Raw genomic sequence first — 25305 nt, forward strand, 5'->3', positions numbered from 1 at the left:
AAATTTTAACTTGGTTATACTAAGTATGCTTGAGGCCGCCAATGGAACTTCACGTTCTGTCCATTATAAATACTTTTGCTATTTTGTTGCAATTCAAATAAAGCCAAATGCATTCCCAACACCAGTGGTTCAAATTGCAAGGCCGGATATATAAGCCTAAATACAGTTGCCCTTCGATGCAGCAAGCATTACTTTACGCCAAAAAAGCAGTTACTCAAAAAACTGGATATGATTTTGGAAACGGTCAGACGTTTCAAGTAGCATTACTTTATTCTTTTATATCACTTCATATCAAAAGAATTGCAATCTACCCTGATTCAGAAATATCAAGGTGCGTTGATGACATCCCTCAGTCTTCTTCAGCGTTACTAGAATTGACAGACAGAACGAGTCAATACTAAATATACAGCACATGGGATGTAACTGGTATCTATCAAGGCTTCGTCGTTGCTGTGCTTGGTTGCGGACACGATCTTCCAATCAGAACGTCGTATTTTGACCATCCCCCCTTCCCGCCCCCAATAACCGCGCCCTCTTTTAAAATCTCGTACAACACCTTCATTTCCCACAACATCTCGCGAGACGAAGTCCATCCAAAATGGCGACTGCGGCGAAGTTGTTGGGCTGTGTTTTTGTTTTGATTCTTATTTTCAACCCTGTGTGGACTAAAATAACCTCTAGGAAGCAACTGCATAGACCTCAAGTCGTTGAGAGGTCCACCACAGAAGACAGTGATCCTCTACATCTTCACAGATCGAAGAGAAGTATACATGTAGGTGGGATAAAAAGCACCAAATCGCGACTTGAAAGCAGTGTTTTCGTTCTGGGGACCAACAGAACAAACCACAACCAAGCGATTATCCACTGGTCGGGAGAAAACAGCGAGGTAAGGGTTCTAAACCTTTATGTAGGAAACATCGTTGGAGTATTCTAAGTGGGCTGATTGCTTTTCAGCAAGCACGATCGCTACAGCTAGCATATCTGACTTTGCTGGATACAAAAATAGAAAATTATGATCATAACGTTATGTTTACAAATGTTTATTGAATAATGTATATGGATGATTTTTCTGTGTTGTTAGTCTGTGCAATTTCATTGCGAAAAAAAGAAGATGGTGAATTATGGTTGATTATTGGCTCACTGTCATGATCACATGTGTGCACCCAGGCAATCTTTGTCCTGACCAGAAGAATAGCCTATAACCAGTCGGTGATGGACAGCACGTTTTGGAGGTAAGTCTCATGTTGTAACATGTATTGTAGATTCAGTCAGAATAGCTGCACCGAAGGTTCATGAGATGTTTCAGTTTTTCCTTGTAAGCAATTGTATAGCAAGACCCTTTTCGGGGCGTTGAATGGCCGAGTGACTAAGGCTGACGCACCAGATCTAGATCAAGAGGTCTCGGGTTTGATTCCTGGAGTTCCTAGCTAGACATTGTGTCCTTGGGAAAGGCACTGTACACGACTTTCCTCGTTGTACCCAGGTGTAAAAAGTGGGTACCTGACTTTGGTTGGGAACTAAAGGTGGAAGGAGAGGGGTGGGCTCCGGCCTCCAATACCGTGCCCTAGACATATGTTAACAAACCCCTTTAAGTTAAACCCCTACAGCCTCAAAGAATATGGGACCTTCACCTACTAGTACCTGCATAGACTTTTTGGCAGTATTGACGCCTGTCGTGATGAGTTTTAGGGTGGAGAAGTAATTGCAAAAACTGCAAATCTAAAATACCGCAGACTCACCGAATCACGACAAAAACCAAGTCAACAACAAATTTCAAAACATTAGGAAGCAGCCTTTTTCACACAAAACCATGTTAAAGTTTTTTAATGCTTAGTTACCTGTTAATATTGAAGCATATGTTTTAAGCAAGGTGGTTCAAGGAAGTAATTTCCTAAAGTTGCCATGGTTACGGTCTGGTTACACCTGTTTTACTTCTTGCCTCGATCCGGGAGTTGTCTTTTCTAGATTGTGCCTGAGGGTTATGCCAGAATGTAATTTACGGCATTGCAATTGGGTGCTATCCGGGTTCGTTTTACATCTGCTACCCATGATTGGAGTGGAGGATGATCATGATATCACTCTGTAATCATGTGAGGCCAAATTGTGGATGAAACCCATCAGTTAATAGACTGACATCTGGGCTCTGCAACAGAATGTACATAATGTACAGCATTGGTTTGAAGTTGAAGCCATCCACCACAAAAAAGAACATCCAAAAATGCCCCAACACTCATCTGGCAGAAAATCTGGTGCTGTTTAATGATGGGGCAGATCTGAAGCGGCCAACTAACTCTAGTTCAAAACCATGAGATCCAGTGTGTGAGACTGATAGTAATATTGAGATAATGAAAGCTTTTTTAACTTAGCAAAGATGTTCACAGTTAGACTTCGTACATGTACTGATGACTCCATTTTTCTCCAACCACAGATCAACTGACGATGGCCACCACTTTAACAATGAGACCAGCAAGTTTGCAGTGGGAACAGTGCTATCTCACTACTATGTGTGTCCTATCAACAAGAACAAGGTAGGACTCTATCAAAATAGTAGTCTGAGTTAAGTAGTGATTCTTAAAGATACAGCTGCATATTTCAGATTTTTTTCTTGAGAAGTTGAGTAATAATACATGTAGAAGGTTCAGACACATTATTGAAATCTATGGCTCAGGCTTTATATCATAATAACAATTAACATACCTGTTATAGAATGTCCTACCATGCATCAGCTGTTCATGCTTGCAGATGATTGGTTGATTGCTTAATTGATTGAGTGATTGATTACTTAATTGATTGCTTAATTGATTGATTGCAGCTTTACATCGATATATCTTCCAGATTTTTGGTCATCTCTTTCTTATGTTTTTATCTGTAGCTAATAGCCATTGCCAATAATAAGTCCCTATACTACACTGATGATGAAGGGGAAACGTACCATCTGGTCCAAAACCTGCCGTTCCAGCCTACTGATCTGACATTCCACCCCAGTCAGGATGACTGGGTGTTAGGCTATGACTCCCATTCAAAGAAGGTAACAGATACTTGAAAAAAAAGGATGTGTGCAAGTTCTTTGTGCATGCTAGTGTTGTCAGTGTTAAAATGCAGCGACTGGACGAAAACAAGTTCTTTGATATAGGACGTTTTGACGTCATGTATAGGTTTGTTACATGTAAACATTTATCATGACCTTACGTGGCCAGGCGTCTTGGTTTCAATCCCTTGGAGGTCGAAAGGTGGTGACCTAGGGAAAGGCACCTGACACAAATTTCTTCACTCAAGTTAGAATGAATAACGTTACATACTTACATAGGGACATTCTCTCAGAATACAGAAAAAACAGAAGTCTCTTTTTTGATACAGCTACATCTCAAGCACTTAAAACAACCCATCACAATTATCGATGACAGTAGGGGTCTTTTCTAGTGTGACAGGATCAAATTAATTAGTTCTGTCTTTTTGCGTCTTGTATTTATGTTGTACTTATTGTACCCGTCTCTAGCTTTACATTTCTATGAACCTGGGACAACAGTGGAACACTCTTCACACACATGTAACAAAGGGACACTACTTCTGGTAAGAACCTAAAACTTCACTCTTCTTACAAAAGCATAATGACAGCAATCATACAGAGACTAGTTATTCTATGATCTTGCTATCACAGTACGATGTTTGTCACTTAATACTGTGCTTAAAGATGCTTTGACAGTATACATATCTATATAGTATCTTTCTTGTTGAGCCACAGAAGATACTTTGTAAAAGTATCCTAACACGGGTACCCTGACATGTTCATGAATTTCTTATCGACATGCACCCATTTGGAAATTGTAATGGTTGCCAAATGCTTAATTATAAAAATGTGTATGACCTAGTATATCTAGAGTATGAAATATGTTCTCTCCTCTTGCAAGGCTCCGTCCTTGATGTGTTGCCAAAAGCTTCATCTGATTATCTACATGTGTATATGATTTGTATCTCAAATTTCATTCCATGTTTCAGGGGTGTGAAAGGTGTTGACAAGGATGATCACCTGGTCCATATGGAGGTGTATGACAGCCATGCAGGTGAGATTTGCTATCTTACATTTTTGTCATGAGTCAGAGTTGCCATAGAATATAAAACAAGATAGATAAAACAGAAGTCCTGCTGCCGTACCATGGAAAGCCTCCAGGGGGCCCATAGTATAATTGTTTTTGTTATCTTGGAAACACTTTCCAACATACCAAATATCATTAAGAGCTATCCACAACTTCTCAAGTTATGCTGTTCACAAAGAAACACACACACACACACGCACACACACACATGCACACTGAAAAATAAGAAAATTAAACCATCTTGTTGAAGGTAAAAATTTCACCATGATATCAAATTCAAAAGCCAATTACAGATTATGCGTTCTTCCTTTTTAGGTGGTTATCTGTATGTCAGCTGTCTCATTCCACACTGTTCTCACAAGAACGCCCACCGCACCCTGAGCACCATCGATAAGAACTCCTTACTGGTCCAGGACCAGTACATCTTTGTTGAGGTACACTTGCATGTACTTATGGTCTTTCCAGGGCTTATTTTTATCATACCACAATACAGTATTCTCAGCTTAGCATTCAGCACTTATGAGAAAGAGTAATACTTGTACTATGTTACTTGTTAGTTGAACATGCCACTACGAGTGAACTTAAGCCCCCGTTGTAGTGATTTCGCAAAGTTCTGTGGCCCAAGGGCTTAGGAAGGGAACCATTCAGGCACCATGTATGGTGTGGGAGGACTTTATCTTTTGAATTAGCAGTATTTTCTGCTTGTACATGAGCATGTTAAATTGTAACGGGAGTCGCCCAAACATAGGACGTTTTTTTACGCGCTCGAACTCACGGCGTTCCATTGCTGGTTGCCAGAGAATGGTCATGTTTTAATGAATGAATTTTGAACACATTCATCTAAAGAACATACATGACAAGAAATGTATTCATACTGTTCATGGGCCCTTCACGCTCCGAGTTACAAGCGGCAAACGCTGTGAGACGTTTTCACGAATGTACCTTCTGATTTAGTGCTACGCCAGATAGTGTGCCTAACTTAGTACGCTTTGGTAATTTTTCTCTCTTCGGAAGTTGGTGATGAAGTTAGGGAAATGTAAATAAGGCTTGAAGTCTGCTATATTCTAGCTTTCTTTTGACCGGAAAATTTTGACTGTGTGCACTTCTAACGTCATGTGAGAAGGGCTTTATCTAGCGCATCCCAGCTCATGTTTTCACGGGAAATAGGCTACCTCGCACTGTGCGCGCGGCCCGACGTACATGTACGTCTTGCATGTGACCCGACTTACAAAATCATTACGAAAAAACGACACTGCTTACATCAACAATACTCCGTCTACTTATTGGGAAATATCTTCGCCATATCTGTATTCAGTTTCCTTTTCATAGACGGTACCAATCACATGTTAGAGCGTTACAAAGCTGTGCGTTGAATCGCAGTCCGCCACCATCGCGGCCCCAAAAAATGGCGGGAAAACAACGTTGCCAGACGGCAGCGATGTTTACGTTGTTTTCTTTGGTCGGTTTTCTTCTCAACAATCACTTAAAGACCTAATTTTTGTGTGTTTAATATGAAGTTATATTTCTTATGTGTATGATACATTGTAGTTGTATATCTGCTTGGCACAGGTACGGTCGTATATTTAGGTGTCGGGCCGTCTAGCTACGCAGTGACCCTCTACTCAGCGTTGCCATCATTATTGTCAAAATACTATTCTCGACAAAACAAGAAATGAATATGTACACATATGTTTTGAATGCAAATAAAAATTATGTGCATGGACTTGGTTTATTTATCTTCCTTATGAGCATAGTCAGTGGACACAAACACGGCGTACTTATGCATAACAAGATCACTGAAAAATCCGTCCTAAGTTAGGGCGCATCATAAGTTAGGGTAACCCCCATTATATCTTTTTTTTAATGATTGTTTTGCATGCATGTATTTTTTAACGTCTTTCTTTTTTTTGTCTTTGCAGAAATCAGCAGTTGAGGTGACCATGTATGTGTCATGGAAGAGAGGAGACTTCCAGCTGGCAGTTCTGCCCAGGAATGTACGAGCTGAGGTAGGAGGATATCAGTGCTTGGGTTTTTTGTCAAATTGAATGCTGTAACCTAAGGTTTATCCAATTTTAACCATTCAAAAGAGACCTTTCTAGGCTAATCGCATACATGTAGTTACTTACATGTAATGTGTAAGATTTTTATCATTAGTCTTATTACGTTGCATTGTTATTGCTACAATATACAATGTACTCATAACTGGTACTAATGTTTTACAAAAATGTATGTCACAGTTTTGTGTCCCACCAAGCTTTATATCAATATTTTCACGTCCCCTACTGTTATACAGTTCTAAAATCTAATTCAAAGATGGTGGTCCCTTAGATACTTTTCCTGTCTATAGCGACCACCTGTACACATAGACTATATTTTATCAGTCCCCTGAGTGGTCTTTTTGGGCAGGTTTGACTGTACCTTGACCATAAAACATCAATGTCCAATTCTTAACCACACCTATTATTGTTCCACTTTCTGTGGTAGGATTTCCACATCCTCAGTACAGATGAGGACCAGGTCTTCCTGGCGGCAAACCATCGTGACAACCTGACCAGCCTCTACCTGTCCGACACGACAGGCCTGTACTACGTACTCACACTGGAGAATGTGGTGGCGCTGTCCCTTCCCAGCGGCTTTCTGGTGGATGTGCAGGAGGTAGGATAACTCTGGGCAAGGTTGTTGTGTTTTGCTGTGCTGTGTTGTGTTGTGTTGTGTTGCACTATGAGATACTGTGTTGTGCTGCGCTATGTTGTGCTGGGGGTGCTGTACTATGTTTCACTTTGTATGTTGTGCTGTGTCATGTTGTGTTGTGTTATATCGTGAGGTGCTATGTAACAATTGCTGTCAGTGTGCTGTGTTGTGCTGTTCTATGCTATGTTGTGCTGTAACACGTTGTCCTGTGTTGTGCTGTGTTGTGCTGTGTTGTGCCATGCAGTGCTGTGCTTTGTTATGCAGTGTTGCGTTGTACATGTGTTGAAAAGTGGCCATGTAGCTGAACAAGATTTCGAAAGAAAATTATTAATAATGGCTTTGACTTGACTTGTATTGTGCTGTCTTGTGTTGTATCTATATGTATTACATCAATGAATATTTTAGACAATAACAGTATTCTTCCATGTTTTTGCTTTTGCAAAGGTGAAAGGCCTGAAGGGAACGTTTGTGGCAAACCAACACACACCAAGGAGAAACCCTCGTACCCTCATCACATGGGACAAGGGTGGAGAGTGGAGCATGGTGCAGGCACCTGAAAAAGACATCCATGGACAGCTCTTCAACTGCACTTTGGTATGACATATATATCTCAAAATAGAATAGAATAGACTAGTTTAGTATCCATTGTATTGTTTTTCCTGTTATCGTTGCCATACATTGTGCCATGTACAATTGTCGAGCAATAAAGTTCATCATTTTATATATATAATTAGAAAATCTGTAACAAAAGTATCAATTTCATGATGACGATTGTGTAACAGTTTACACCTAGCTAATCATGAAATTGACAGTTGCAATTGATGTTGTTATAATCTTTGGTTCAGAGACACCAAACTTGCTCAAAATTCTAGTGCATTTCGCATTGAAATTTTTGTCTTTTTGGGTGCCGGTGGGTATGACATACTCAATAATACAACATGGTGTATTCTGTATCACCCTCGGCTCCAAACCTCCTATGGGTTGGATTAGCTGCCTGAACTTTGGCAGATACAAAATATGAAAATTAATGTACCAAAGAAAACCATGTTGAAATGACATGATGTCATTTTTCCCTTTACACAGCCATCTTGTTCACTTCACTTGCACATGGACTTCAGCAAAACCATCTACCATATCCCCTCCGTCATGTCCAGGCAGTCCTCTGTGGGTCTCGTTATGGCACAAGGTACAGACTGTGCAATTTTCTCTTTATTGGGATCACGTCTCCTCCCTTGTAAGGGAAAGGAAATACATGTACTGTAAGTGCTTTAAGTTTGCTGTGGTTTTGACGTTTTTGCGATTACCTCTTAACTGCAAACTTAGAACCACTGTGAAAATGTTTGTTCTGTCTTCTGCCTAACGACCTTGTTTCACTGAGAACTAAAACCACAGCAAACTTAAAACTACTGCACACATTCTACTTTTACCCTGCTGCAAAATTAAATCAATATGAACTTAAATGCATTTACAGCACAGTGTTATTTGAACATCATTCTATAATGTTTTGATGCAGGACAATATTGGAAAACAGTTCTCATCAGAGTGCTCAGTAATATGGTTTGCATGGATGATCTTTCTAGTGTTTAACAATTTTATGCTACTAGCATATGGTATGCCCTACCTGGCCTATACTGAAGCCATAGAGAGAATCTAAATGTATAAAATCCATCTAAATGTTGAAAACTTGCCAGCAGGTTACTGTTAAAAGGACTGCACAAACGAATGTGTTTCCAGCCTTACATTTTCTAGTCTGTACTTAACATTTTATTCAAACACATGTGACTGTTGTAGGTAATGTTGGGGATGATTTGGATTCCATATCATCAGATGTGTACGTGTCCCACAATGGAGGACTGACTTGGGCTCAGGTAGGTCACCACATGGAATATCTACAGGTCATTCTGAAGGTGACAAATCATTTTCAAATACGATTTTAACTTGATTTGTCTGAAATTGAAAATCTAAGCATTCTTCAACTCAAACACATCAAACATGTAGGGGAAAGGCTTGTTGTCAAATTGTTTTTAAGAATTTTTTTGCAGGCCTCAAATTCATAACAAATGATACAACAAAGGTTTTAGCATTTATTCTGACACTTGAATGTCTTGAAATATGTATAATTGTAATTGTTTAAGTGTACAATACCTCTACACAGTATACTAACCCTTCAGAAATATCTAGGTGCACAATAATTGTGCACCCACATTCAAAAGTCAGGTGCACAGCTCCAAATTTAGGTGCACAAAAGTGCTTAATATGCACTGAGTATATTTCGAGCCCTGCCATTGGATATGATTTCCCTTTGTTTGGTGCAGGTGTTGGAGGATCGTTACTATGTTGTATTTACGGACCACGGTGGGGCCATTGTAGCAGTCAAACTGGAGTCTGGCAGGCCTACAGACACTTTGGAGTAAGCTATACCCACACTTCCTGCAATTTATTGGTACATACAGTAGCAGTTCTTTTTTTAAAATCATGTGCCATTAAGGATATACTCATATTCTTGGCATGAATAGTTGAAGGAAGTCCTTGTGTTCTTAGTTGTGCCCTTTACTCAATGCAGTAGAAGTTACAAATTCATTGTTTGATACAAAAACCATCCTGACTTTCTCTCTTCTGAGGTTAGTACAATATTGTAATTGGGGTCTATTATAGGGTGCTTTTTTAAAAATTCTTACTTTGCCTGCCTGCTCCATAAATTTGATGCAAAAATCTTGAGAACCACACAACTGCATTGGTGTTGCCTTGTGCTGAGGAAAGATAAAGACTGTGTTGTTCCACAGGTACAGTTGTACCGAGGGCCAGAAGTGGGAGTCGTTCAAGTTCACGGACACCCCGCTCCTGATTGACGGGGTGCTGAACGAGCCAGGGGAGGCCACGCTCATCATCCTGTGAGTAATCGACTTGCAGGGCCTTGTGGCTGGGGTTGTAGACTTAGAATCTGAAGGTTCTGGGTACGAATCCCTAGCAGTACCCAATGTTGTGCCCTTGGGAAAGGCACTTAACACCTATTTCCTCACTCCACTCAGGTGAAAATGAGTACCTAGCTTCGGTTAGGGACATCCTCTCAAATGGGATGCAGTTTTGAATATGTAGAACAATTTTAGTATTGTATAATTATGGAGAAGAATATTATAATTATGTATTCTGTATTTTCATCGGAACTGTGTAAACATGAACATTGTTTGTAAAGATTAACTGAGTTTGTTTGTTGCCCCTAGGGTATTTGGTCACCTCCAGGCGGACTCCCGCTGGTATGTGGTCAGACTGGACTTTGGCTCTATCCTGACAGCCAAGTGTACCGACCAGGACTACACCACCTGGGTGCCCAGTGACCAGGTAGGATGACCACTTTGCTCTGACCTTACAGAAATCTTCAACAAGGCTTCAATTTTGACTTAACACAAAATTTCTAGAGTGACATTTTCATTTCCTATTGGTCAAACATAGGTGCAGCTAATTAAGAAAAAAACACTAATCACTGCAAATTCAAATAATGATTTGGCCTGGGTACCATCCTCTATAGTTTCCGCTGGTTGTCCCTTTTTATTTGGTCACGGTTAAAAGAGAGAGACATGGCTATGAATAACAATTAACAATGTTTATCATGTTTTAGATTTAAAGGTTTTGAATAAGTTTATCCTTTGTTAACTTTGTTAACCTGGCCCATTTTGATCATACTAGTTTTGGAAACCAATAGCAAACTCAATGTTATACATGTACATATTAATCCCTGTTCACTGCAACAATCAAGATCAAAGTAGATTAATATTTTTTCCATTATGGGTTTTAAAGCAGCTGATAAAATCGAGTCATGAAATGTTTTATGCTGTACAGATTGGACATTGGAAACATGTCTATTTTGTATTTCTACATAGCTGGGGAGACAGTGTTTGCTAGGTGAAAGGAAAGTATATGAGAGGAGGAAGATGGACTCAGAATGTTACAACGGAAGGAACTACGAGAGAGAAATCAACATGACCGTATGTCAGTGTACGCCCGAGGACTTTGAGTGGTAAGGGCAACAGTCAATTATTGTCAATCTCTCTGAAAACAGAGGTATTCTAAAGAGTTTGTATGTTTGTTTGTTTGTTTGTTTTGGTGTGTGTCTGCAGTTTTATGAATATTGAGGATCTAAAGCAAAAGTGGTAATATATACTTGGACAATTGTAAATGTGGTTAGGCTTGCTTTAATGATTTCCAAATAATGTAGAGTGACTAAACAGGGAAAAGATGTACTAGTATACAGAAATACCACATTTTGATGGCCAATCTTATTGAAAATAAATTTGACTATGTTTTAGCACATCAAAACCAAAGCAGCCACAGATGTCATAAAATGAAACTTTTGTTTCAGTGACTATGGTTTTCAGCGGTCCGGTGCAAACAGGACGGTGTGTACAGTTACTGACTGGTTCGACCCAAACCAACCGCTAGGTGAATGTCCTGAGGGACACTTCTTCCTCAGGAGCTCTGGGTAGGTCCATACATGTTGTACATTTCCAGCTTATCGTAAGTAAATATTCTTGAGACTTTTTCATACCAAACCATCATACCAGGTCATACCAAAGACTTGAAAAATGGTACAGACAGCTTTCTCTGCTTAGCACTCAGCGTTTTGTTTTTTTTCAAATGAGAAAGAGTATGGTAGTTGAACACTCTACACTACCAGAAATAGGCACTATCCCAATAGACCGAAAGGCATGTGAAGGATTCTAACTGTATTCAACTTTTGAATTATCAGGTATAGGAAGATTCCATCTGACAACTGTACAGGGGGTGTAACGGATCAGTACAAGCCCAGAGAGGTGCCGTGCCCACTGCAGAAGGCGGAGGGACTGCACCTGACAGCCGACGTGGGACCTGCAGCCCCCACACATACCAATGTAACATTCCACCTCACCCAGGACAGGGTAAGTGCAGCTTATTCTTCCCCTGCTAGGGTAGTCTTTTTGGTCCACAGTTGCAAAAGGTATGGGTTTAGGTACATTGTAGAAGGGACAAAGTTAACTAGCATTTGAATGCAGTCGTTATATCTCTGTCGCACAGCAGGGAAAATGATTGACCGACGAGTCTGCAAGCTCTAAGTGACGTTTTCAGCAATATGCATAGTGTTCTCTCAATCATAGCGAGATTTTTAGAGATCAGTCAATGTTCGCAAGTCTCTGAGTCCTGTCCAACGTGATGAGGTAGATTTTTAGGTGAAAAACATGCTCGATTCTCTGGGGATTTTAAATTCGGTAGCCTTCTACCAATCAACAAATACGGCTGAAGCTTGTTAACTTTGTGACAGTAGGATGTTTATCATAACAATTTTTCATTAATCTTTTACCTTCAGGGGTCTAAAGCGAGCACCGTCTACACCTGGGACTTTGGCGACGGTGTGGTGACCTCCCAGCCAGGTCTGAGGAACAGCTCCACTCAGGTGCACAGCTACGACACGGCGGGGACGTACGCGGTCTCCATGTCGGCCAACAACTCCGCAGGGTGCACCTCCACCACCATGTACATCAAGGTCAATGGTAGGTACATTATTAGTGGGGTCCTGTGGGTGTTTGGCCTAGAACCCAGATGTCCTTGGTTCGAATCCTGTCATGCCACCGATCTTGTGCCCTTGGGAAAGGCATTGTACATGACGTTCCTCACTACACCCAGATAGTTTATTTTGCTGGACTCTGACATTTTTTTCAAGACCAAAAGCAGATGTCTGGTACATGTATTTTATAGCTCAGGTATACTCCCTTAACTCTGAGCCTACATGTACATGTAAGAGCATATTAAGTCTTGTGTCCAGAACAATTGAGTCAGCTAAATTGAGCAGTTCAGGCAAAATTAGTCCAATCTATTGAGTTGGCAAACAGTTTCATTTCTCCATAATTCTGAGCTCACCTGTTATATTTCTCTTCCGACAGATAAGATCACCACCTTGAAGGCATGTGCACCCTCAGCTCTGTGTGTCAACAAACCCTGGAACTTCACTGTAACCCCATTGGCTGGGGATGGTCATGTGCCAACAATCAGTAACCAATCAGGACTCGGACTCATCCACTATGTGTGGGACTTTGATGATGAAGAGGTGAAAAGGGGTTTTCTCCTTCTGCTTTCATTTTTAGATTATGCCCATCCAATAACTGATTATGATAGGGAGAAAGAAAACAATTCATGATCATAGAATCATTTCATCGTATATTTGAATGAATGATTGAACTTTATTGCACAACAACTGAACATGGCAAGCAACACCAACAGTAATTCTCAGAGACTAATCTACAGTGAGTGAGTGAGTGAGTGAGTGAGTGAGTGAGTGAGTGAGTGAGTGAGTGAGTGAGTGAGTGAGTGAGTGAGTGAGTACCTCGCATGGTAGGCATAGGCTGGAATATGATGTCCAGTGCATATCGTCCCATGTGTGATGCGAAATGGCGCTGAGGAAATCTTCCAATGACACCGGCTGTGTATGAGGTACACTTAATAGGTAAACTAAGTAACTAAAAGGAAATATATAAGTTGTAACAGCTGCAGCTCCAATTTTCGACAGCGGCCCGCTCTGCGCACTCGAAGTGCATTCTAAATATTGTATGGAAGCCTGTGTGATAATAGTAGAACCCCATGTAATACGGTGAATTATCACTCGATGCGGAACACCTGTACTGAACGTTTTCGCGGCACAGGTATGACATAATATGAAAAACATCACATTGTATCCTTGGTCCTCCGATTAGGATATCTACTGCTAGATTGTTCTGACAGATCAGATCCCACTTTCTCTACCACCATATTGTAATCTCTAGCCTGACATATACTTACACCGTGGAGCCAGCGGCCCGAGTTCGCGCCCGTGCCTAGACACGACTGGAAAAGATGCGCATCGTCCTATCGGATGGGGACATAAAGCCGGCGGCCCCGTGTATGAGGGAGCTTCAGGGCGCCAAACCTCTGCACGTAAAAGAACCCAACACACTTATCGAAAAGAGTAGGGGTGACCCGGTGTCCTTGGTCAAAAACACGCGAGCCGTAGCGAAGCCGCATTGCACTTCTAGTTAACGAAAAAACGTCATGCTTCATCCTCAGTCTGAGGTTCGACCGCTTTTACATACTGTGTGTACTGTACAGGAGACAGACACCAAGACTCCCCTGCTGTCCTGGAGGCCGTCCATGCTGCACACGTACAGAGAGACTGGTGCATACAGCTGGACAGTGGAGGCCATCAACCCTGTCAGCAGGATACAACAGGAGGAGGACATACAAGTCTATGGTAGATTCATTTTTACCAATCCTTTTGATTGGTCAGGAACGGACCAATCAGATTGTTGTATTTCCCTGTCTGTTAATTGGTCAGGAATTGACCAATCAGACTTATAGTCTACTGTGTTCTAGACTGCTAGGATTCGTTTGCATTCATGAAGACACATCAGGGCAGAGGTCCTGGGTTCGAATCCTGTCATGTCGCCGATCTTGTGTCCTTGGGAAAGACACTTTACACAACGTTCCTCACTCCACCCAGGTGTAAAAATGGGAACCTGACTTTGGTTGGGGTGATGAAAGACGGTGGAAGGAAAGGGCTGGGCTCCGGTTTCCTGTATCGTGCCTTAGACACATTAGATTATAAAACAACCCACTGCCCGCACGGCCTCAAAAAGGCTTTGGGGCTACCTTTACCTTTTTCCAAAATTTGGCTCATTTTGCAATAGGACATTTATTTTTGATAGTATTTATTTTTGATAAATGTCATAACTCATATATTCTCTCAGACTCATATAATTACAGACTTTCTACTATTAGGGACTTCTCAGTTTTTACCAACTTCAGTTCATCAGGGTGCAAGTCTCGTTGCATATCAGTTGCAAGAGTTACTCTTTTTTCATGGAAGGGGAACCAAATGTATTGTTCGAAAATATTAGATTTATCTTCTTAACCACAGTTTCCAAATTTTTGTTTGGTGCTAGTTTACATTCAATGTATCTTTTTTATATATTTAACCTATGGGACAGAAAACAGTTGCTTGATCTTTTTTATCATAGCAAGTCACCAGTTTTCATTTTCGAATGGTGTTCACATTCTGTAACAGTTTAACCTCTATTTTTCCACATTATCAGATATCCTGAAGACTCTGGAGCTGTCCTTCACAGCAACGTTAGACATGGCCAACAAGGGAACAGCACAGTGGAGACAGCAATTTGGTGACCTCCTGGAGAAACAGCTGCAAGAGGCAAGTGCTGTCACTCCTCTAACATGTTTCAGACGGTCTGTGTGTGACTTTCAGAACCTCGAGTTTGAGTGGAATCCATACAATACACTGTCATAGCTATCTCTTTTTGACTGTTTCATGCACTTTATATTATAAAAAAAAATACATGTAAATCCAGTGCATGGCTAGACTGGAGCTAAACCCTGCCTCTTCACTAACAAGTTGTGAGTTTAAATCCTGGCTGTGTCGTTCACGCGATATGCACACTACTGGAATGGGTCACAATCCCTACGACGGGACGTTAAGACCTAAAGGAATTTTCCTAGCACTATAAGCCTGTATATACTGTTACAATCTATCTTCTATGTTATGACCATTGGAAAAGTAGCTGGTTGTGTGTGAAGAACTTGGTCATCTAGTGATTTACCTGCCTGATGAAACTATTCACAAAAAGTTGAGTTTTAATTTGTAAGCTACACAGATGCCACTTGACTACTACGTTCTGACCTGACTGACTGTGCCATATATGCAAATGTACAGGTGTTGAATGTGTCAGCTGCCCACCTGGCTGTGACGGTGTTCCCCTACATCCCCACCCGAGTGCTGGTGTCGGTGTTCCCACCCTGTAACCTCACCGCTGAGCTCTCAGTACCAGAGGAGAACAGCGCAGAAGCAGCCAACTGTGTGAACGAAGTACGTGTATGCCTTTGGATAATTTACATGTAGTTACCAGGGTGCGTAATTCATTTCTGTATGGGAATCGGTGCACTGGTTCACCAAGCCAAAAAGTTGGGTGAACAGAAAAATTGTGGTTGTACAATACCTGAATTAAGTCAGAAAAACTTGATTATAGACGTTATAATGTGCGGTCTCTCTTCAAAACTTGAATCTGGAATCATATAACTTCAAAACTTAAACAAGAAATAGAGTCTGACAAAAAGTTTTATGATTTTGTTTCTGACTCTATTTGCTAAATACTAGACAAGTGTACAACACTACATTTTCATACATAACCCTACACAAATAGATGTCATGGAATAATTTTTTTGAAATCCCTAGACATTGCCCAAAACGTTCCAATGCTAGAATCCAATTTTTGGACCCATTTCACTCTAAATTCATTTAGGAGGGAAGTTTTTGCAGTGTTTTGAATTTGTGGTTGAAACAAGTCTGTAGTACAGTTACATGTATGAAGTAATCAACGCATATTCTCAGTGTCACCACGAAAACTGCAAAACTAAAACCACAGTAAAAGTTTCAAGATTTACAATGTCATGTTTAATTCCACCGCTGATTTACATAAACCTTGTAATATTTAAAACACCTTTGCAGCTCACTAAGTCACTGAAGTCTGCTGTGGATGCCGATAAAGTGACCATGATCCTTGCTGGTGGTTTGATAGTCAAGGCACTGAGAGTTTACGTCCTGCAAGGTAGGCCAACTCTACAATGTACATGAGTGTCAGTAAGCTAGTACACAGTTTGAAGAATACGCTTGCAATAAGTTCACGGTTTGAAATGCACCGTGTGCAGTGTGATGCAAATGAATGTGGGTAAGATGTCAAAGTTGAAGACCCCTGGCCAATTGAAGACCAAAAGAATTGCCAGGGGTCTTCAACCTCGACATCTTACACACACTTATTTGCATCACACTGCACACGGTGCATTTCAAACCGTGAACTTATTGCAAGCGTATTGTTTCAAGATAAAAGCGGTATGTCATCTTGGCTCATGTTCCCTGATTGGCCAGGAACAGACCAATCAGACTGCTGTATTCCCCAATTTTTATATTCTTGATTGGTCAAGATCAGACCAATCAGATTGTTGTATACCCCTAATTTCATGCTGTTGATTGGTCAGGAACAGACCAATCAGACTGCTGTATTTCCCCATGTTTATACTGTGTCGTAATGTTCTGTTCCAGAATGTGCTCCTCCCATTCCTGAGCCCCAGGGCAGTTACCAGTCTGTTATCATTGGAGTTTTAGTCCTGCTGATCATCATCCTCCTCCTTCTGCTGCTTGCATACTTCTGGAAAAGGTAAGGTCATGGTCCAGGAACAGAGTCTAATACATTTTCAGTATGTCTGTTTGTGTGTATCTGTACTGTTATTTGAATACACTGTCGGTAGATTGCCATGAAGTGAATAGGAAGATGACACCACCGAAGTGACCAGAATTACAGCTCAGAGTTGATAGAATTTGTCATTAATAAGACATGGAAGAGGCAAGTAATTCTTGAGGAGGTTAATGTTTCTGGTCTGTCTACAAATGTCAGTGTTTTTGAGGTTAGATATTTTCCTTTTCATGATATAACTGTTCATGTTCACCAAAGAATGACATAATCAAAACCTTATTTGCATAATTGATGAACTACAATCAAACAAGGCATACAACATTTCACAAAGTCTTAAGATCTTTGAACTCTTCTTTTGTGCTGTGTTGTGCTGCAGTGAACAAGATGTTTTATAAAGTTGTTAAGTTAAAATCCTCCCACACCATAATTGATGTATAGGGCGGTGCCCATCTCCGTTTTATAGCCCTTGGGCCACACTGTGGTGCAATCACTGCAGCAGGGGGCTAGTCCACTGGCAGTGGAGTGTGTTTAACTTCCATACTGTTTCATAAGTATGTACCATTTTTATAAAGTCTTTGGTATGACTCAATGCGCCTCTTGTCCAGAGGTGTCCTACGTGGGGCTTGAACCCCAGTCCTTCTGGTCCAAGTAATTTGAACCAGATGTGGCAGAGTAGCAAAGGCGCAGACCACTACACCACAGGGACACCCCTTTATAAAGTTGTAACAGTTACCAACTCAGTGTTTTGTGCTATGTATACACACAACTTAGCCAGTGGCGGCAAGGTGGCATCAAACATTACATTATATTCTATTATTTCTGCTTGTGAAATAAACTCCCATATTGTGCCTTTAACAGTAAACGAGAGAGAAGTAACTGGTACTCCCACATTGTGCCTTTAACAGAAAACGAGAGAGAAGTAACTGGTACTCCCACATTCTGCCTTTAACAGAAAACGCGAGAGAAGTAACTGGTACTCCCATATTGTGCCTTTAACAGGAAACGAGAGAGAAGTAACTGGTACTCCCATATTGTGCCTTTAACAGGAAACGAGAGAGAAGTAACTGGTACTCCCATATTGTGCCTTTAACAGGAAACGAGAGAGAAGTAACTGGTGCCTGCCCCGACAAGCCTGATGAACGAGCAGGGAGAGATGCTGTCCCCTGCGGAGGACCTGCTGGACCAGGAGATCACAGAGGAGGAGTTCCTGGATGACATCGAGGACGACTCTTTCCAACCAGGTGAGCCCCTGTCAATCATTTCCAAGTCAAGTCAAGGTTTAAAGCACAGCGATTGTAACAGGCACAACGTATGGCAAAATACTACTGGCTATATCAATCTAGACAAATTACAAGAAGGTTCTAGGCTATACAATATTCTAGTACAAACTACAGGAAGCTTCCATGACCTTCTCACGACTTTGCTCCCGAGGTCTGGCTGGGTTGAGACTAGCCTGGAATTCATCCTATAATTATAGCTGCTCCAGTTTGTTACTCTGATTGCATCCTAGCAGAAGAGGACTTTCACGACTTTGATTTTTCAAAATTGGTAGTCGTCAGTAGTAGTACTGTTAGTAGTAGTGGTAGTATCCAGTATTTGATAGGTGGTGTGGCATAGATGACCGGTATAGTAGCCAACCACAGATGATGTTATTCACGACCAGTCATGGTCAGGAGAAGGTCAGGAGAACATGGTCGGCTTTGTGTGATGGGGCTAAGCTGGGTGAAAGGTCCACCAGTTTGAATTGTTGCACTTATGTATGTCTAAACTGTGCATACCTGGGGGTTCTGCACAAGCAATATCTCAAAAACACTGTTTTTCAAAGTGGCAGGTATATGTAACCTGCCCAGTTGATGGAGGTTACAGAATCTAAGTGTAATTTTGCAGCCATTTTTAGCCCAAATGCTGGTCTGTTTTAGGCAAGTGCTGTCTCTAATTGTGTATGTCTGCATTTGGGCTAAGTTTTTGACCATTCTATGTTTTCAGTAAGCCAACCCACTTTGGTGATGATGTCGGGAGTGGGGCCAAGCACTGGTGGAGGAGGGAACATGCCTTGTTAGCTGTCAATCACAAAAGGGGAGGAGCTTTAAGCAGGTTTAACAGACCCTGAATGTCCATCACAATTAGCAGGTCAACCAATGAGTACGGCAATTGAGAGAATGGCAATTAGTGGTTCGACCATTGAGAGAATTCCTGCATGTCTGTCAAATATTTGCATTTTTTATGTTTTTATTTTGCATTTTTACATTTTGAAGGAGCTGGGCAGGGTTAGGGAATTGGTCATTTTGTGGATGTTTGTGATGTCAGGTCAATTGTGTGTGTGTGTGTGTGTGTGTCTGTGTGTGTGTGTTACATGAAGTTATAATTTTGCTGTATTTGTGAAGAGAGGAGAGAAAATTAGGTGTTAATTACTAAAGGCCCATTTCCACTACTAGACAGCAATCGCTAAGTGACCATTGAGCGAGCTAAATTGGATGCATGCGAGACTACTTTATCATTGGAATATGATGCACGATGTAAAAGTATGATTTAAGAAAGTACAGAATACACAAAACATCAAGCAAACTTGTTATTTATATATGAAATTCGTTGAGCGATCTATCAAATGTTTGGTTGCTGATAAATTGCTTGACGGTTGCTGCCTCTAGTGGATGTAACAGGGTGGTGGCCACATTTCAGTCATTCTCTAAACTGTGTACTAACAAATGAATGAAACGACCAATCAAAACATGTATGGAAGGAAGGGGTCACTCAAAACTAGAGTAGGAGGCCTCGAGGAGCTGAGAAACATTTAACTGCAGTTTCCATGGTAATGCTTGTCCATCACAGCTGTCAATCATTCGATATATGCCTAGTTTAAGTTTTATTGTTGCAGGATTTTGAGGGTGGCACTTAGACTACCGGTATTGTAAGGGTTCCATATACATGTATGTCAAAGTGCTAGGTATTTTCAAGACTATTACTGTGTAGCTGAAAGGAAGACAATTGAAGGCACAGACTGTAAGAGGAATTGTACATACTGTGTGTGATTTGACGACTACATAGAAGAAAAAATCTGTAGTTTTTGGCATTGCCTCAGGGTCTGGGCTGTTTCTAACCTTCTCCTAGCTGGAGAGCTACCTAACCCCATAACAAATAGAGACTAGGTAGCCAAATGGCTGCATGTACTTCAGTGTGCTAAAGGTTAATTCTAATCATGAATGAGCCAGAAGTAGTTATAATGGAATAATGGTCTGTATACCACTACTGTGTATACTAAACTACGATGTGCAATCTACATCATGTAATACTATGTAACGTTGTATCTTATCGCTTTAACAGAGGGTGCAATTATGTAACCCTGTATTATCGACTCAGAAACTTGTTCAAGTGGAAAAGACTTGACTGAAGTGATGTATAATTAGTGAATACTGGGAGCTAGAGTTTGTGTACGTTCCAACTTGTTAAGAGTATGAAACATGATCATGATGATTACTTGAAGGTAACTTGGCCTAAAATGTCACTTATTATCATTCCAACCACCAAGAAGGTTTAAAATCAACCCTCCTTGCAACCACTTACCCTTACAATATAGGTGTATGTAGCTGTATGTATGAGAAGTGTTGTTGCAGCATAGTTACTAACATTGTTACATGACTGTAAATATTTGATAGCTATTGTCTTGAAGAGATTAAGGGGACAGATGTTCTTGTCTGTACGCGCAAAAAGAGCTATGGATAGTTGTATGGATGTGTTGTGAAGTAAAAGCCACAAGAACTGTATGTGAAAAATGTAAACTTTATCATGACATGTATGCAGTTTTGATATAATATGATAACTTATTTTAGATTAGATACCCCTTGTAGGTAGAAGCTAACGGCAATACTCAAGATATACTGTACGGTAGAGGCATTGCTTGTTCAGCGTAATATGATCAGCTGCTGCTGCACCGCGTGCCTGCGAAGCTGGTGTGTTACGCCGAAGGGTGGTTATGCTGGCTATACAGAAACAGATGCAGAAAGTAAGCACTATCTAAACAATGTACAATCAAATGCATTGAGTGACAGTATCAGTAAATGCAATGCAAGTTAAAGACATACCTACAGTTTTGAACAATTGTTGTCATACTACAGATATATTTGTCATTGTGCTAAAAATAGAATGCGTGGTGCCAAAACTTGAATCGAGAGGTGTAGTTATGGCTTGGAGAAAAATATGAAGTAAACGGTATTTGATATTCTAATGGCCTCTACATCTGTATGACCTGCATGGTTCTCATCTGTACTATTTTTATTTTGTCGTTCTATTTTTATTTCATTATTTATTTTACTGTACAGTTTTTAACATGACTTTGATGAATAAGTAGTTTGTCTAGATTTATTCTGGGCCATGTTCATGGAAGGTTGGCAGGATGTGTGCTGTTATGCAGCTTATAATGGGGACCACTTGATTTGTGAATATGCAAATTAAGCAATTTGATTTGATAGAATGAAGCGGTCATGTCCCATCCTTGGGCCGCACGGACTTGATTTTATGCACGACATCTTCTGGGCACACCACAACAAGGAGGTTTTGTCACGGCTGATGAAAGCGTGCAAAATTATAGCAGGCAACGAAAGAAAAACACTGTCCAAGTGTTAACAAAGCTTGATTCAACTCACAGAAGATCGATGGCGTAACATACAATTTTTTAGATTCTACTTGTTTTAAAATATTCAACATTTTGTACAATTCTATGGCATCTTTGCAGGTAGTTCCGAGGAGACATACATTATGTAATTTCCTTTTTTATAACCATCATGTAAAATCAACATGCGTGCGGATGTCACCCAGAAAATCAGTGTGACCTGAGTGAGAAATAGAGGCAAACAAAACAAATTTCCAAGCATATTCTACATACTACATGCATAAGACTTTCATCCATTCCAATTTGTGCAAGTCCAACTCTACTCAAATGTGCTTTGATTTCTTTGCCTTATTTTGTGAAACGATTCAGAATTCCCTAGAAATGTTGTTGCTGTGTAGTGTGTTATTTTATGAATATGAATTTGGTATAATGACTTGAAGCTGATTCTGTGGTATGTATATATTTGTCATGTTGACACTTTTTTGGCAATGCCCCCGGGGTGGAGACATCTTGAGGAATTATTTTGCTGGCTTGCTTTGTTAACTTCTAGAACCATGAAATTTGCTCAAATGTTTGGAATAGAACAGCCATTTGGAACTGTTGTTATGTACACTCGCTACATTCTGCAAGAATCACAGGCAAATAATGTTAACAACATTCCTATTGTAACATTTCTATTGTATTGCTCTAGATGTCATAAAAGATTACGTTTATTTTTTTCTTATTCGGTTTATAGTTTTCATAGAACTCTTTGATGAAAGTGAAGCGTAATCACTCGAATTTTACATTTCTTACAAATGTCTGTAGTAAACGAAATATACACCCATGAATTGCCAACTAGACTGGAAACTGCATGGAAATGTACAAGTTTATGATGTATTAAAGAAAAGATTGTCACATTCATGGAGAAGTGCTGTGTGCAGTGTGGCCATTTTGTCATCAGGAAAACCTACAACAATGCAACCATCAAGAAAGCATTGAATACCATGAGAGAGGGCAGATGAATAAGAGTGCACAAGGCTGTAAAAAAGAAGAACAGGTTGTGCAAGACTAAATATAAGTGGATGATCCTCTTGGACATAAAAGTGTGATGAGTGCGGGTATAGGACAGCTCAAAAGGCTCACGTATCCGAACACAAAAGAATGCACACAGGAGAGAGACCTTACGTACAAGTGTGACTAATGTTAATTTTGGAAGGCAGAAGATACGTTCCTAGCACAATGAGTATATGGAAGAGGTCACTGCAATTAACAGTCTAGAGTACTTATAAACACAGTGAAAGTATTAGAATGTACAGTACGTTGTTAACCAAAGAATGTGACCAGAAGTATCCATTATAACTTATTTCTTTCATACACAAATTTGTTCAAGACCCAGTTGGCCAAACATGTTTTCAGAGTTTCACTGTATGCATATAATGCACAGTATTCACTGTAATGACATTATATAGGAGGCGGGGCGTTTTTTTTTACTTCGGTTCTTGACAGACAAGGACGATGTGGCACTGCACTCAAGTTTTTATAACTTATATTAACAGTACCATGTACATATAACAACATACCCATTTTTTATACACCCGGGCGAAGTGAGGAAAGTCGTGTAAAATGCATTTCCCAAGGGCACAACATCGGTGGCATCAGGGGGATTTGAACTCGGGACCTCTTGGTTCTGGGCCGAACACCCTGTCGTTACGCCATACGACCCCTCATTAAGGTAGGGCGTTAATTTCGTGCTCAGTCCTTCCTACATAATGCCCTTGATGTAAGTTATGTATTATGTGCAAGACTCGATACCTCTTTGCTGATGTAGCGGGACGTCCGGCCGGTTGTGTCGGTATTCACAAACTGCTTTTGCAGGTAGCTCCCATGATTGCAATGGAACACTCCAATGAAATCGTTCCAAAGCCATTCACATGTCAATTTACCACTAAGAGTTGCTGGTCCTCCCAAATCTACGGACAAGCGTTGCCAGAATCCCCCCATGCAGGCCCTCCTTTCTGAATAAAGTTGTGAGGTACCGGTGATGCGCAATAAGTATCGAAAGGAAGTGGACGCGACCTGAAACGTCTGACCGTTTACAAATCTATCTAGTTGTTTGAGTAACTGTTATCTTGTGTATCGTATCATCCAGCTACAACTTGTCGAGTTCTTAATTATGTTGTTCATAAACAAACAATCCCACAAGCACATCCAACCACAAGTGACACTTTTAGGCAAAGGCTACCAAACAAAAAACACAAATGCACAGTAACAATCGTTTTACTTCAGCAAAGCATACGGTTTGATGACACCTACTGCTAGCATTTGACTAGTACATAGTCATTAGCTATATCAGGAAGTATGGTTCTGCGCAACCCTTGTACAATAACAACCGTGCTAATGACCCTTATACGTCAATCACCCAATGCATATATTCAAGATAAAAATAGGAGTTATTAGTCTGGCAGGAACTTAGTGTACAAACACCGCCACAGCCGGCGCACTAGACTGGATTTGTGTTACCCTTGACTTTGCAATGGGAATATCAATCAAAACGTACAAGTATGACCAAAAAGACAACAAAACACACAAAGATTTAAAAGATTCGTTTTTGTCGATGAAATTCGCTGAGTGCTTTGTAAATTCGATCGGCCGCAGCGACGACGCCAGCGTGCCGCGGGTCCAGTGAGAGGGGGCCTTTATATAGAAGTATCGCACCATATTCACGTAGAGTCGCCAGGACATTTCGTTTCGCATGAAACTCACCAAACAATGCTATTATCCAAAGTTTCCTTCAAAAAGGCCCACTGTAGTTCCAAACAAGGCGATATGTGGCTCACACGCATACATACATACATACACACACACACACACACACACACACACACACACACACACACACACACGTACACACACACACACACACACATACACACACACACACAACGCACAAAGATTGGCAACAAGAAAATGACTTTTAAGACCTAAATAATCACAAAGCCTAACAGACATTCTACAACAAATGTTAATTTCTTTATCCATTTTTTCTGTAATTCTATCATTTATTGTCGCATTAGTCGCAAATTATTCATCGCGGACATAATCTTTTTAAGCAGCCAAAAATCGATGTTATCCATAGAAATAAGACCATGAAGACTAAGAAAACACACATCTCTCCCAATGCAATTATCACAATTGAAATCCTTACGTATGTAGCATATTTCTTCTAGACTCCTTTTTCACATGCACAATTAATAATAAATTTTGCAATCAAGAGACGGTGTCTATACGACGTATCAAGTCAAATTCACCTGTAAAGAAAATCGTACAATCATCTATCTTTTTAAACTTACATAAATGGTACTGAAGTCATTGTATGATGTTTCTATCTATTGCTGTGGTGCAAAAAGGACTTGTCTTTCCTCGCTTCATACAACGTCCATCAGAGTAGACTGATCCTGAATGTCCATCACAATTAGCAGTTGAACCAATGAGGGCATGGTAAATAGCGGTTAGGCCAATGACAGCAAGGTAATTAGCGACTCAACCAATGGCAGTGTAGCTGGAGCTTTTGACGGAGGTAGGGGGGCTATGGAATCAGTCTTTTAGTGCATGGCAGTACAAAAAAAGTCCATTCTTTCCCTAGCCACGTCCCTTAACTATGGGCACTTAACAG

At 40.5% G+C, this 25305-nt stretch overlaps 1 protein-coding gene and 1 long non-coding RNA gene across 2 annotated transcripts; both read left to right on the forward strand.

Annotated features, from left to right (window-relative positions):
• The first annotated feature begins 556 nt into the window (after positions 1-556).
• On the forward strand, positions 557-18087 carry LOC136429451 (VPS10 domain-containing receptor SorCS3-like). The gene is made up of 26 exons (XM_066419282.1): positions 557-886; positions 1168-1232; positions 2429-2528; positions 2873-3028; positions 3497-3570; positions 3997-4061; positions 4410-4528; positions 6014-6100; positions 6579-6749; positions 7230-7379; positions 7869-7971; positions 8577-8653; positions 9101-9195; positions 9569-9676; positions 10007-10124; positions 10664-10800; positions 11143-11262; positions 11530-11698; positions 12124-12307; positions 12698-12861; positions 13896-14037; positions 14879-14991; positions 15511-15663; positions 16303-16402; positions 16894-17008; positions 17997-18087. The coding sequence occupies exons 1-26, from the start codon at positions 599-601 to the stop codon at positions 18085-18087; spliced, it is 3264 nt and encodes a 1087-aa protein (XP_066275379.1). The 5' UTR covers positions 557-598.
• A 74-nt stretch (positions 18088-18161) lies between these two features.
• LOC136431145 (uncharacterized) lies at positions 18162-21266 on the forward strand. Its single transcript, XR_010754987.1, has 2 exons — positions 18162-18285; positions 19031-21266. It is a non-coding gene; the product is annotated as an uncharacterized lncRNA (long non-coding RNA).
• The last annotated feature ends 4039 nt before the right edge of the window (positions 21267-25305 follow it).

This window comes from Branchiostoma lanceolatum, chromosome 3, assembly GCF_035083965.1.
Source record: "Branchiostoma lanceolatum isolate klBraLanc5 chromosome 3, klBraLanc5.hap2, whole genome shotgun sequence".
Classification (NCBI taxonomy): Eukaryota; Metazoa; Chordata; class Leptocardii; order Amphioxiformes; family Branchiostomatidae; genus Branchiostoma; species Branchiostoma lanceolatum.